At 42.1% G+C, this 15828-nt stretch overlaps 1 protein-coding gene across 1 annotated transcript in view; it reads left to right on the forward strand.

The window, feature by feature from the left end:
• Window positions 1-273: 273 nt before the first annotated feature.
• NOX4 (NADPH oxidase 4) overlaps window positions 274-15828 on the forward strand; it is a 118253-nt gene continuing 102698 nt past the window's right edge. Inside the window, exons 1-2 of the mRNA XM_039342950.1 lie at window positions 274-395; window positions 9315-9410. Of these exons, the coding sequence (XP_039198884.1) occupies window positions 339-395; window positions 9315-9410 (153 nt within the window). The 5' untranslated portion in view covers window positions 274-338. The remainder of the gene's footprint in view (window positions 396-9314; window positions 9411-15828) is intronic.

The raw sequence follows: 15828 nt of genomic DNA on the forward strand, positions 1-15828 counted from the left end.
GGAAGTGCAAAAAGGCAGGCAGGCAGGCGCCCCTCTGCACGGCCCGAGCGAGCCGCCTCTCCCCGCCGGCCCCAGACAAAGGAGGCCGTCGGCGCCACCCTGCAAGTTGTCTGCAAGGCGCAGGGAAGGTGGTTGTGGGGGGGGGGGGGGCTGGCCAGATCTCCCTCCCCACCTACCCGCGGGGCAGGGGAAGGAGGGGGGCGAAGGAAGAGGCGAGAGAGGGGGAGGCCGGAAGGAGGGGAGAGAAGGGGGGGAGGTTTGGTCACCGGGGGCTGAAAAAGGGAAGAGCCGGTCTGGGGCTGCCCCTTAAACGCGAAGCGGAGCCGGTGCGGGCAACCATGGCTCCGTCCTGTAAGAGCTGGCTTGCCAATGAAGGAAGCAAGCACCTCCTCGTGGTAAGAGCCAGCGTTTCCCACGTGGCTTAAACAAGGGGTGGAGGTGGGGGTTGTGTGTGTGTGTGTGTGTGTGTGTGTGTGTGTGTGTGTGTGTGTGTGTGTGTGTGTGTGTGTGTGTGTGTGTGTGTGTGTGTGTGTGTGTGTGTGTGTGTGTGTGTGTGTGTGTGTGTGTGTGTGTGTGTGTGTGTGTGTGTTCGTGTGGAAGCCTTGGGACGGGGACGACCCGGGCGCGCAAGGACTGAAAACCTGGCAAGATTATAGCGCTTTAGCTGCTCCTCTTCGTCTACGCGCGCGCGTTCGCGCGGAGTCTGGATTCGGAAGCGCGTTCTCCGGAGCAGGTTGATGGGGGGGGGGGGGGAAAGACGGGTTCCTGTGCGTGTGCAGGACGCTGGCTTGGTCTCCCGGCCGCGCGTGGGAATTGGATTCGATTTCCAAAGGGTGTTCTAGAATCGTGGAAGGGGGAGTGGACTTTCCAAGAAAATTACCGTAATTCGACTCAGTGTCTGTGGAGATTCTCCATCATCCAGATTATAGTTGTCCCAGCCCCTGACAGACAGACAGACAGACAGACAGACAGACAGACACACACACACACACACACACACACACACACACACACACACACAACCAACATTCTCAACCAGATCATTCATAAGACAAGATTTCTCTTGAAACCCACCTGAGCTAAAGACAAAATGAAACTGATCAGTTTCTATCCCTTATTTCTTGTCTGGCTTTCAGCTGTTTTGGAAAATAGGTTGATCCCTTTCTCTCTTGTGACAGCCTTCAGACATGCTATCATGAAGTGATGGGATTCAAATATGCGAACAACCGGTTCTCTGTGTGGATGCCGCTTCTGGAAGTCTATTCTGGGCCTGGGCAACGAAAAATTAGCTACTGGTTCTGCCGAAGTGGTGTGAACTGGCTGAATCCCACCACTGTTGTCATGTCTCCTTTGGTCCTTCTCTTCTCTAGACTAGCCATACCCAGTTCTTGCAACCATTCTTCATATGTTTTAGCTTCCAGTCCCCTGATCAACTTTGTTGCTCTTCTCTGCACTTTTTCTAGAGTCTCAACATCTTTTTTATAGTGTGGCGAAGGCTTTATACCATAGTAGTATTAGTACCTCACGTGATCTTGATTGAATCCCTCTGTTAATGCAACTTAAGGTTGCATTGGCTTTTTTGGCTGCCACCGCACACTGCTGGCTCATATTTAATTGATTGTCCACTAAGACTCCAAGATGCCTCTCACAGTTACTGCTATTAAGCCTGGTTTCACCCAATCTATGTGTGTCCTTTTGGTTTTTCCTGCCTAAGTATAAGACTTTACCTTTCTCTACATTGAATTTCATTTTATTAGATAGGGCCCAGTGTTCAAGTCTGTCAAGATCCATCTGGATCTTGAGCCTATCAAATTTTAGGGTGTTGGCTATTCCTGCCAGCTTAGTATCATCTGCACATTTGATAAGTTCCCCTTCTATTCCCTCATCTAAGTCATTTATGAAGATATTAAAGAGTACTGGGCCTAAGACGGAACCTTGTGGTACCCCACTGCTTACTTCCTTCCGTTAAGGACTACTCGTTGAGTACAATTTGTCAGCCAGTAACAAATCCATCAGATGGCGATGCCCTTTATCCCACTTTTTTCTAGCATTCCAAGAAGTAGGTTGTGGTCTACTTTGTCGAATGCCTTGCTGAAGTATACTATGTCCACATCATTTCGTTGGTCTACTAATTTAGTCAATGTCAAAGAATGAAATAAGATTGGTTTGGCATGATCTGCTGACTTTTAGTTATTACTTTACTCGTTTCTAGATGTTTGCAGATCTTTGGCAGTTTCTTCCAATAACCATGTGGGTGATTGTCCACTCCACTAATTTTGGGCAAGAAGGGCTTGTCTTTGCCGTTTTATTGGCAAGATTTTTCAGAAGGATTGCCTCTTTCCTAGGGCTAAGAGAGAGTGACTGGCCCAAGGTCCCCCAGCTGACTTTCGGCTTAAGGCTGGAGTAGAACTTATAGTTTCAGTGACAATTGACTCTGGGTAGCAGAGAAGAATAAGTGAAAGCCTCATCCTTTATTTGCTACATTTATATTCTTTTACTCCCAAGAGCCCAGGGCAACTTACAAGAGTACTCCCTTGTACACCCACAAAAACTCTATGTAGTAAGCTAATTTGTCAGTCAGCTGTACTATGTGTGCTTAGCCAAAAAAGAAAAGAGAAAAGAAAAGGACCCCCCCGTCCCCCCCCTATTCTGGTAAATCAGATGACCTGATTTACAGATGTATTAAGCTAACAGCTGGTCTTCCCAATGTTCCAAGTCACAGGCTACACACTCCATTCTAGTTTAGTTTAGCAAGGTGTGAGAATTGATTCAAAGACTACAGTAGAAAAGAGATGGAAAGTTTTGACATTAATCACTGTGGAAGAACGGTGGGTGAAGTTGACAGATTTTGCAAAAGCAGATAATTGTCTTCTTTTACCGGAAAAAAGACATCCACATTTATGGGTGACTGGAAGCATCTTAGGAACTTTATATATATATATATATATATATATATATATATATATATATATATATATATATAACCGGAACTTTGATTTATGGCTTTGATGAGTAGATAGGGTAGGATAAAGAAGAGAAATATGATGCAACTTTAAAGAGAGGTTAAAATCTGTTTGTATTTCTAACTGCTGTGAAGAATATCAGAAGCCATTTCTTCATATCTTTTTTCTTTCTATTTTTCTTCATCTTTTTTGGCATTTTTTTCTTTTTCTTTTTCTCTTTTATATTAGTTTGTATTAAACTAATGTTTGCAGTAAACATTTTTTGTTTGGATGGTTTAATTGGATTATTGGAATATATATTATGTATCATATTATAACACGTAATTATAAAATTATGAAAAAATAATTAATTTTTAAAAATTCATTCAGTCTCTATATGGATACATATATTCTACATATTGCATATGTATGTATATACATGTATACTGTATATATTTCTACTGTATCTATCTAGCAATCTATTATCTATCTAGCAACCTTATCTATCTAATCTATCTATCTTGCTATCTAGCAATCTATTATCTATCTAGCTATTATATAACTATTATCCATCTATGTATCATCTCTATCATCTATCTATCTATCTATCTATCTATCTATCTGTCTGTCTGTCTCTTTATCTATCATCTGTCTATCTCTCTATCTAGCCATCTATTATCTATCTAGCTATTATCTATCTATTATCCATCTATGTATCATCTCTATCTATCTATCTCTTATCATCTATCTATCTATCTATCTATCTATCTATCTATCTATCTATCTACTGTAGAACATGAGAGATTTGAATTCAGTACAGTACTACTGCTAAGTATATACAGATCATTTAAAAATTGCCAAGTAAGTAAGCAGCAGCAGGACTTATTAAAAATTATTTTTAAAAATATCATATCTATCTTGAATGAAGAGTATGGACTTAGACCTTGTCTATCAATACTAATAGACATTCTTTTATATTTGACATAAAATAGTAGGTTTATTAAGAAATACAGAAAATAAGGAAGCCTCATTTCTATTGAAACTACATCCTGATGATAAAAAAAGAGACAGGAAAATCTCCTCTTGAAGCAGAGACTCATTTCATTAGCAATAGGCTTTTGAAAACTACAGCAGACACAAAGAGAAGATGTGGAGAAACTTCCCCTCATCTTTTCATTTTTCTGCCGGTCAAGGAGGAGAGGCTGGTTCAGGAATTCTGGGAGTTGAAGTCCACCAGTCATAAAAGAGCCAAGGTTGCCTACCCCTGCCCTGACAAATGGCTGTCCAGTCTCTCCTTAAAAGCCTCCAGTGATAAAGCACCCACAACTTCTAGAGCAGTGGTTCTCAACCTGTGGGTCGGGACCCCATTTGGGGTCGAACAACCATTTCACGGGGGTCACCAAACAACGCAGTCCGCCATTTTTTTCCCCTTTTCCTTAGCTGTGCTACTCCCTTTTATTCTATTGGCTTTTGAAAGCCAATAGAATAGACTCTCTTGAATAGAGTCTAATTCTATGGGCTTTCAAAAGCCAATAGGAATTGTCCAGGCTGTCTCTGCCCTGCTGAGCCCGCCAAAAGTCCCATTCTGTAAACGGTGTTGCACCAGTTGAGTAGTCCTCGACTTACAACCGGTTGAGTAGTCCTCGACTTATGACCGGTTGGGGGTCACGGCATTAAAAAGGTTGAGAACCACTGTTCTAGAGGCAGGCTGTTCCACTGATTAATTAAGAGAAAGGGGAATCCACTTTTAAAAGTAGATTTTTTTCTTGTGGAAAGGGTTTATTAGCTTCAGGGAACGGGAGAGCATAATTTGTTGGCAAAGCACATTCTTTGTCTCCTGCCTGAGCCGAGGTCCTTTTCAGCTCTGTTGTTCTATTGTTCTGTTTGTATGATGTTAGCAACTCCAATCCTTTCCCTAAAATTTTGGAAAATGATGTCATCAGCCCAGGATAAAGGCTGTAGATCAGACATGACTAACTTGGAATTCCCCCCAGATGTTTTGGGTGTGTGAAGTGGACTCTTTTTTTGGGGGGGGGAATATTGGGGTAGATGCAATCCTAAACTTGATGCCTACCTCATCCTAAAGTCATCTGGTGGTTTAATGTGGTTTGGGTTTTCACCCCAAGCCAAGCAATATGCTTTGTAAACTCTGACTTATGATCTAGCATTTTGGGAATCCAACCGATTGTAATGTACTAAAAAAAGCCAAGGCAGTCATGATTTACCCTACAATATAGGCAGTTTATTTACAAAATTCCCCAAATTTCCATTGTTTCATTTGAACAATCCCAGAGCATGGATACAATCCAGTTAAGATTACGAATGCCTGAATGTTTTAATGTTTCAAATTAAAACCATTTAGTGCAGAAATGGTTACCAAAGATGTCAAATTGAACAAAACATCTGAAAACATTCTTAAATAACATGCATGTGGATGAATTGAGAACTCATCAGTTAGAGATGGAACTTAATACGGCTATATGCCAACTGCTATAAAGTCAGAAGGGTGGATGGATAAACAGTCTCTCTCGGAATTTCACAATATGGGATAAGGATGTTTAATCTTTTTTCCTCCTGTTCTCATGGTGTAAATTGGGAGGCCTAGCAGAAAGTTTAGAAAGTCATGGGGGTGTTTATTTGTGTACGACACCTACTGGAGGGCACATAGTCAATATGGATGCTCATTAATGACAATTACAAGATGCCGATGGAAGCATGCACATCTGGGGGAACAGGTTTCAAATGAGTAAATATTCATTATGATATCATGATGCCAGTTCTGCTCCCTGAGCTTGGTTGTTTTCTTGCAGATGTTTTATTAACCAAACTAGGTAACATCATCAGTGCTAGCAAACTCAGAGAACATAAAGGACCCTTCAGAATAACAGAATAACAAATTGGAAAGGACCTTGGAGGTCATCTAGTCCAACCCCCTGCTCAGGCAGGAAACCCTATACCATTTCAGACAAATGGTTGTCCAGTATCTTCTTAAAAACGTCCAGTGTTGGAGTATTCACAACTTCTGGAGGCAGGTTGTTCCACTGATTATTGTTCTCACTCTCAGAAAAATTCTCCTTAGTTAGATTGCTTCTCTCTCATTAGTTTCCATCCATTGCTTCTTGTCCTGCCTTCAGGTGCTTTGGAGAATAGTTTGACTCCCTCTTCTTTATGGAAACCCCTTAGATATTGGAACACTGCTATCATGTCATCCTTAGTCCATCTTTTTATTAAACTAGGCAGGTGCAATTCCTGCAACTATTCTTCATATGTTTTAACCTCCAGTCCTGTAATCCTCTTTGTTGCTCTTCTCTGCACTCTTTCTAGAGTTTCAACATCTTTTGTGTATCATGGCAACCAAAACTGGATGCAGTATTCCAAGTGTGGTCTTACCAAGGCATTATAGAGTGGTATTAACACTTCAGTTTTGATCATGTGGATGTTGCAATGGTCATAAGTGTGAAAAACAGTCATAAGTCATTTTGTAACTTTGAACGGTCACTTAATGAACTGTTGTAAGTTGAGGACTCTCTGTCCTATAAAGGGAAGAGAGTCTTCTTCAAAGGTCTTAAAGTTTTCTATTTTTCTAATGCTGTTCCAAGATGGACTTCCATAATAATTCTTCATGAAGTATCTACTTAGATACCTAGATTCTTGATAAAGTTGCAGATTCTTTAACAAACAGTGGCTTATGGGTTACAGGACTACCTAACTAAAGATGAGAATTAGAACTTGGAGAAGAAAATATCTCCTACCTCAAATCACACTAATCAGGCTTAAAAATTGAGATTGGTCATGGTGATGAGCAAGATAGGAAGGAGAAGCACCCTTCTTTTATTGACCAAAGCCAACGCCTGGGAATCTACAAGAAGTTTAATTAGATCAGTGGGGGAATTAGTGTGTTGTGTGAATGCTCAGAGTGTCATTTGTCCCAGTCAATCCAAGGGAAATATATTTAATGCAAAGCAGATCTGACCATGCACAGCCAACTGTGGTTTATCTGATAGACCATGCATAAACAAAGCATAAGTTAAGTTAATGGATGTGTTGTGAGAACTTTCAAAAGGATCAGCTGTATTCATTTAACCAGAGTGGTTAGGGGTCTTAACAGATCCATTATGCATAAGGTTAACTTAAGTTCACTCAATTAACCTGGCAGTGGAGGAGGGGCTTCTGTATCCTTCTGGAGCAAGAGGACATGAGATAGTGGGCGTTTCCCGGGAGTTCTGTACTGTATTCCTGAAATAGTACTTTTCACCTATTTCATATGATGGGATGGAAATCATCACAGACCAAGTGTTGTTTGTCAGAAGAAGCAATTACCAAGTTTCTAAGGCCATAATCACTGTCTTCAAACTGAGCCTGGACAAATGATTCTCATAGATGTTTTAAGTGTGAGTTCCTGAGCATAGCTGGGGGGGGGACAGACTTGATGACCTCAGTGAGCCTTTCCAGTACCACGATTCCAAGGGTTAATCATTGCCATGTTCTATGGCAGCGATTTATGCCAATCCATCCATCCCAACTGAACCCTTTGTACAAATGGGAACTTTTTGTGAGTTCCAATTTAAGCACCCTGGGGGGTGCCAGATCCAAGAAGGATGCCTGGAGCGAATTGTGTTGTGTGAAGAAGCAATTGTTGTTGTGTTTTTTTCCATCCTGAATCAACCATATTATAATTTACATTAAGAGCTCCCAAGTTAGTTTTCCAAAAGAAAAAAAAGCAATACAAGTAGTCCTCGATTTAGGATTACAGTTGAGACCAAAATTTATGTTGCTAAGGGAGAAATGTGTTAAATAGGTTTTGCTCCATTTTACGACCTTGTCACATTTGTTGAGTGAATCACTGCAGTTGTTAAATTGGCTTTCCTTGTCAGAAAGTCACAAAAGGGGATCATCACATGACCCCGGGATAGTGCGACCGTCATAAATATGAACTAGTTGTCAAGCATCCGAGCATAAATCACATGACCATGGGAATGATGCAATGGTCATAAGTGTGAAAAATGGTCATAAGTCACCTTTTTTCAGTGCCGCTGTAACTTTGAACGGTCACTAAATGAACTGTTGTAAGTCGAGGATTGCCTACAGCCTTTTCTTTCACACTTATCCCAGTTTCTTCAGGCTAGACTCCTGTCTCTTAATTTCTAACATGACTGAGCTAAATTGAAGACAAACCTGAGGATGCCTAACACATTTTCACTCGAACCCATCTAATAAGACAATCAGATAATACATCAGGGGTCTTCAAACTTGGCAGCTTTAAGACTTGTGGACTTCAACTCCCAGAATTCCTCAGCCAGCTGGGGAATTCTGGGAGATTGGTCGGGCTGAGAAAAAGGGACTGGCCGAAAGCCACTCAGACAGCTTTCATGCCTAAGGAGGCACTAGAACTCAAGTCTCCTGGTGATTGGGCCAAAATCACCCATCAACTTTCATGCCTGAGGCGGGACTAGAACTCACAGTCTCCTGGTGATTGGCCCAAAGTCACCCACCGCTTTCATACCTAAGGCGGGACTAGAATTCACAGTCTCCTGGCGATTGGCCCAAGTCACCCACCGGCTTTCATACTTACTGTGGGACTAGAACTCAGAGTTTCAAGTTTTTATCCAGGTGCGTTTAAGGCAGGAGTAGAATGCGTGCTCTCCCACTTCTAGCCTGATGCTTTTACCACTACACCGACCAGCCTCTCCTACTTTTTCTGCCTATTTAACTTATCCATAAATGTATGGAGATTCTCAGTCCTTCAGGTCTTTGGGCCAATCACCAGGAGACCATGAGTTCTAGTCCCGCCTTAGGCATGAAAGTCGATGGGTGACTTGGGCCAATCACCAGGAGACTTGAGTTCTAGTGCCGCCTTAGGCATGAAAGCTGTCTGAGTGGCTTTGGACCAGTCCCAACCCACCTCACAGGGTTGATGTTGTGGAGAAAATGGGAGGAATATTGTGTGTGTTCATCACCTTGAGTTATTTATAAAAATAATAAAGGTGGGATTTAATAATAATAATAATAATAATAATAATAGTTGGAAGGGATCTTGGAGGTCATCTAGTCCAACCCCCTGCTCAGGCAGGAAACCCTATATACCTTTTGATTTATACATCAATCCTTCATAAACCCTTTATGTATTTAGGGCAACATCAGTAATGCATCAAAAACAACTGGTTGAGACTGTGTACATTCCCTTCCTCTCTCTCTTATTTTTTTTTTAGAAAAAAACTTTTTATAAACCTTTCATTTTTCTCTTCTTCCCAGTTCCCAAGTCTCTGATCATTTGTTCCCTGCGTATGGTCCATGACGGGGAAAGTTTCTGCTTTTGAACATGTGGTTTCTAATTACTCTGGGTTTTCCCTCCCTCCTTTTTTCCTCCTTCAGCTGCTCTGGCTGTGTCTCAACGTGGGATTGTTTTGGAAAACTTTCCGACTCTATTATTGCGAACCGCAGTATTACTATTTGCATCAGATGCTGGGGGTAAGTGGTGCAGGAGAAATTCTCCCTTTTTCTTGAAACTCAACGGGAACCGGGCTAATAAGGGTGATATGAGATTTCTGGGGAAACTCAAGGAAGGAGATGAGGACGGACGTTTGGTTCAAGGTGGGGAAAGGCTTTGAGTTGAGAAAAAGACTTTGTCAAGGGCCTGGGAAAGCTGACTCTCCCCTTCTGTTCCCAGCTGCAAACTGACATTCTGGCATCGGCCACATGAACTCAGTTCAACAGTTAGTCTCAGATCTCTTCTGTTAGTCATGATTACACTAACCAGCCTTGTGGGCTTGTCCGGGTGAGCGCTTCCATGCCAGCTCTTCCTAGTGTGGATATCTCAAGGGACAAGTTATGATTCTTTTTTTTTTGTTAAAGTGCATGTTTGCATCTCTTCCATTTTGTTCTCCTGAGTCTCTTGTGCAAAGTCATTTGAAAATTAAAATAAAATAAAAATAAAGACACCAACTGAGGGGGAAAAACAAATTCTTTCCAAAGGCTGCTTTCTCTTTTCTCTCAGTGGGAAGGAAGTAACAGATACTTTTCAAGCAGGATCGTAGATCAGCCTATGGCAGCGTTATAGGTAATCCTCGACTTAATGCTGGCAACTGGGAGAAGAATTTTTGTTGGTAAGCATGTCAGCTGTTCAATGAGCCACGCCTGATTGTATGACCTTCCCCCCCCCCAGGCTGTTAAGCAAATCACTGCAGTTATTAAGTGAATCACGCAGTTGTTACGCAACTCTGGCATCCCCCTCCATTGGCTTTGCTTGTCAGAAACTGCCCTGGGAATGTTGCAAAATGACAGTCACACGACCCCAGTAGGCAGCAAACATGGGAAACTCATGTTGGTTGCCAAACACTTGAGTTTTGATCAAGTCACTCTTGGGATGCTGCTATGGACGTAAGTGTGAGGACCATTTATGTGTCACGTTTTAAAGTGCTGTTATAGCTTTGTATGGTCACTAAACGAATGGCTGTAAGTTGAGGACTGCTTGTATTCTACAGCTAAATAGATGAAACTGATTCTGCACCCAATGCGATAGCCCCAGATCAGAAAGACTCTTGTTAGCGCTTTTCCAGACTAGAAAATTTGGACTAAATTTGATCAGTGAGCTATGCCTGATGAAAATTCATGTCTTACCCTGAAAAGGTACTACCAGCCTCTTTTGATTTTTTGTACTTCGAAGTAATGGTATAGGGTTTCCTGCCTGAGCAGGGGGTTGGACAAGAAGGGTCCCCAGGCCGTGGATCAGGCTGGCTAGGGCATGCACATGTGTATACGCGCTCACCCCCACTTGCACTAGCGTCACTTCCGCAGCGAAAACAGGATGCCACGTGGTGAAAATGGGGCAGTGTGAGTGTCACACAGGTGCTAGCATTTGTGTCACGCATGCTCGTGGCCCCGTTTGTGTGTGCGTGCATGCGCGTGCATAAAGTGCTTCCCCCTCCCTTTCCTCCAGTCTGCAACCGAGAAAAATTAGAGGCATCTGGACTAGAAGACCTCCAAGGTCTGTTCTGTTTTGTTCTGTTCCTTTCCGTTCCGTTCTGTTCCATTCTCTATTTGCTATTCTATTCTGTTCTGTTCTGCTCCATTCCATATTCTATTCTATTCTATTCTATTCTATTCTATTCTATTCTATTCTATTCTATTCTATTCTATTCCATTCCCTATTCCATTCCCTGTTCTATTCTATTCTATTCCCTATTCCATTCCCTATTCTATTCTATTCTATTCTATTCTATTCTATTCTATTCTATTCCATTCCATTCCATTCCATTCCATTCTATTCTTTTCTATTCTATTCTATTCCATTCCATTCCGTTCCGTTCCGTTCCGTTCCGTTCCATTCCATTCCATTCCATTCCATTCTATTCTATTCTATTCTATTCTATTCTATTCTATTCTATTCTATTCTATTCTATTCATCTTCTCTCTTTTTCTATTCTATTCTATTCTATTCTATTCTATTCTATTCTATTCTATTCTATTCTATTCTATTCTATTCTATTCTATTCTATTCTATTCTATTCCACTCCACTCCACTCCACTCTGTCTTTCTATCTATATAAACTTTGGAATAAGTCGTACAGAGCTCAGTGGCTGGATTCACATATTGTACTAAGTTACAGTTTCTTTAAAATATGGTTGGTTGTTTTGGGAACAATTCGCTGGAATCACATAGTGAGCTAACCCCCTGGATTATAAAGCACAAAAAAGATTAAGTTGATATGATTTATTAAACTGAAGCCAAACAAATTACAGTGCGCCTTAGGGTAGTGTGTAAATTCAGCCAGTGTGTGTCTGAACAAATGCTGCTGGGATCAGATTGCAAAAATTCCCTCCTGTGTGAGGCACGTGTCCAAGAATGAGTTCCCCACTATTTTGATCTCAAATATTTCAGAGATTCGTGATGTTCAAAAAAAATAATAATTCCTCATATTTTACAGCGATAGTGAGATAAAATGTCTTTTTTTTAAAGATACATGCTAGGATTAATAAGTGCAATCTAAACTGCAGTATCTGGAAATTTATGTTCATAAAAAGAGGATAATTATGTTTTATCTAGTATTGTGCTGCTTGCTCTCCAGGTTTTCAGCACTTCCTGGTCCATTTTTTAAACACTGTACTGTATATATGATCATTGAAGAGAAATCCATATGCAGTTATTTATAACGGGTCACCAATCTGTGGGCCACGGCCCACTGATGGGCCATGACCTCCTGGCCATTGGGCCGTGGGATAGGCTGGCCATTGCGTACATATGTGTGCACTCACTCACGCCCACTCACGCTAGCACTGCCACTGTGGTGAAAATGGGGTGGTATGCGGTGAAAATAGGGCTGCGTGCAGCAAAAACCGTGACAAAAATGGGGCAGTGCTAGTGATGTCACAGCGCTAACACCACCTTGTTTGCGTCGTGCGTGCTCTTGGCCCTGTTTGTGTGTGTGCACACTCATGTGCATAAAATGCTTCCCCCTCCCTTTCCCTGCGGTCCGCCAGCTGAGAAAGCTTGGAGACCTCTGATTTATAAGATACAGGTAGTCCTTGATTTGTAACCCTTCATTTAGTGATGGTTCAGAGTTACAACAACACTGAAAAAAATGATTTACGACGATTTTGCACCTTACAACCATTGCAGCCTCCCCATGATCACATGATCAAAATATGGATGGTTGGCAACTGGTTTATATTTATGTCCGTTGCGGTGTTTCTGGGGTCATGTGATCCCTTTTTGCGACCTTTGGGCAAGTAAAGTCCATGGGGAAGCCAGATTCACTTAATAATCATGTTACTAATTTAACAATTCCAGGAATTCTCTTAACTGTGACAATAAAGGCTGTAAAATGGGGCAAAACTCACTTTACAGCTGTCTCGCTTAGCGATAGAAATGTTGGGCTCAGTTGTGGCCATAAGCCAAGGACTAACTGTACTTCCTAGTCCTTTTTTTTTTCTAACAGTTGTAACGTATATATGACTATTGAAGACAATCCCCTACGGCAGTGGTGGCGAACCTATGGCACGGGTGCCAGAGGCAGCACTCAGAGCCCTCTCTGTGGGCACGCACGCCGTCGCCCCAGTCCTAGGCCTTCAGCTGGGTTTTATAAAACCTTTTTGCTTTAGGCCTCTGCCGCCGTGTGCAAAAAACAAAAGGTTCCATCAATCAGTCAATTTCAACTTCTCACGGGGAAAAAAAAATCTTGCAAAGTTGGAATTGATTGATTGAACTTTTTAGTCCCACCCAGTCTGCTGTTACCACTGCAGCCAGGCCCACCCAATGGGCCACACCCACCCAATGGGCCATACCCACCCGGCACCCGACGATGCATAAGTGGGTTTTGTGTTGCAGTTTGGGCACTCGGTCTCTAAAAGGTTCACCATCACTGCCCTAGGGAGTTATTTAGAAAATATATTGATAGAGATCTTCAAACGTTCAGTTGTAAGTGCTAGGAAATCAAGAGCAAGGCTCATGTTATTAGTGAGTAGTAACAAAACTCCGCCTTCAGATATTTGATTTCATTAAACACAAGGGTGGAGGCAATGATGGCAACCTGCCAATTAACACTACTTTTTTCTCCTTTTCTTTTGCAAACATACTTACCATAAAAAAAAAAAAATCCCTTCCACCTAAGAGATTCTAGCTACACAAGGGTTAGGAAGTCTATGGAGATTCTCAGTCATCCAGGTCATAGTTATCCCAAAGATGCTTTTACATCCCAAAGATGCTTTTACAGGAGGCAACTGGACTTTCTTGTTTTTCCTTTCAAGACGTTTCGCTTCTCATCCAAGAAGCTTCTTCAGCTCTGACCAGATGGTGGAGAATGGAAGGATTTATACTCCTTGCAGACAGCTGGTCATTTGCATTCTTTCAGAGTCTTGTTGAGGCCTTTTAGAGGACTTAGAGAAGGCTCCACACCCATTTGCCTTACTTGGGCGACCCTGATGACACAGATAAATCTCCAGGAGGCATCAACAACTCTCTAAAACAGTGGTTCTCAACCTGTGGGTCGGGACCCCATTTGGGGTCGAACGACCATTTCACGGGGGTCGCCAAACAACGCAGTCTGCCATTTTTCCTGCCATTTTTTCCCCCTTTTCCTTAGCTGTGCTACTTCCTTTTATTCTATTGGCTTTTGAAAGCCAATAGAATAGACTCTCTTGAGTAGAGTCCAATTCTATTGGCTTTCAAAAGCCAATAGGAATTGTCCAGGCTGTCTCTGTCCTGCTGAGCCTGCCAAAAGTCCCATTCTGCAAACGGTGCTGCACCAGTTGAGTAGTCCTCGACTTACGACCGGTTGAGTATCCTCGACTTAGGACCGGTTGGGGGTCGCGGCATTAAAAAGGTTGAGAACCACTGCTCTAAAAGAATGCAAATGACCAGCTGCCTGCAACTAGTTGAGCTGCGTGTGCATGCGTGTGCACACCGGCTTGCCACTCGCATGAGTAAAGTTGCATGCATGTATAGGCACTCCTCTCACATGGTTCGGTTCCCCTCCCCCCCCCAGCCAGACTGCCAAGCTGCAAAGGTTGGGGACCACTGCTCTATGAAAATAAAGTACCATTTCTGGGATCCTTGTGGTGCCTGATTTATCTCTTAAAAACTGACATTAGGAGATTAAATTTATCCACCAAAACATGCAGTCATTAATTGGATGAAACTAATTTATGCATTTGTTTGTATCCCACCTTTATTATTTTCACAAATAGTTCAAGGTAGTGAACATGCCAAACGCGCTTTCCTCTTCCTATTTTCCCCATTACAGCAGCCCAGTGAGTTCGTTTGGTCTGACAGAGAAGGATTGGATGTTTTTCCCCCCAAATAAGCAGCATTGAGATGAGGGGGGATTGAATTAGCTTAACTTTAAATTAATTAAAAGTAAATGCACTTAACGAACTACACTTGGTTAAATGCAGTGAATATTAAACCAAAGAGAGCTTATTAAAATTGCAATTCCCCTTGTGCTTTTCTTCACATTCCTTTTTCCTCACAATGAAAACTGAGCCGAGGTGGCGCAGCAGTTAGGGTGCAGTACTGCAGGCCACTTTAGCTGACTGTGTTCAGCAGGTCAGCGGTTCAAATCTCACCAGCTCAAGGTTGACTCAGCCTTCCATCCTTCCGGGGTAGGTAAAATGAAGACCCAGATTGTTGGGGGCAATGTGTATATATATATATATGTAGGTCTTTGGTTGTTCGGGTTTTCTCCCACGTAAAATTGGAAGTGTCTTGGCGACGTTTCGACGAAGTCCCATTCGTCATCTTCAGGCTGGTGCTTTCAGCTTCGTGCCTCAGGCACGAAGCTGAAAGCACCAGCCTGAAGATGACGAATGGGACTTCGTCGAAACGTCGCCAAGACACTTCCAATTTTACGTGGGAGAAAACCCGAACACCAAAGACCTACATACAAATACCCGCGAAAACCTCAGAAAACATATATATAATATATATAATATATATATATATATATATATATATATACACATACACACACACACACACACACACACACACACACACACACACACACATTGCTTACTGGTGTACACCGCTTAGAGAGTGCTTGCACTTAAAGCAGTATATAAGTCTCATAAATAAATAAATAAATGTGGTAGCAAATTTTGAAAGGACTTGGGACACCAGACACAGATTTGTGTATCCTGATAGATTTTTTTTAAAAAAGTAAATTTAATCCCATCCCTGAGAAAAATCAAGAACATGGAGTTAGATTTTCTTTTTGTCTCTAGCCCATAATTCTGTCTATCTGTCTTCCTGCCTACCTCTCTGTTGTATTTATTATTTCTCTCTCTCTGTCCCTCCCTCCTTCCTTCCCTCCCTCTCTTTCTCTCTCTCCATCATCATCCATCATCTATCTGTCTACCTATCTATTATCATCTGTCTGTCTGTCTGTCTCTC

This window comes from Crotalus tigris, unplaced genomic scaffold (genome assembly GCF_016545835.1).
Source record: "Crotalus tigris isolate CLP2741 ecotype Arizona unplaced genomic scaffold, ASM1654583v1 scf7180000017828.1554129, whole genome shotgun sequence".
Taxonomy (NCBI): domain Eukaryota; kingdom Metazoa; phylum Chordata; class Lepidosauria; order Squamata; family Viperidae; genus Crotalus; species Crotalus tigris.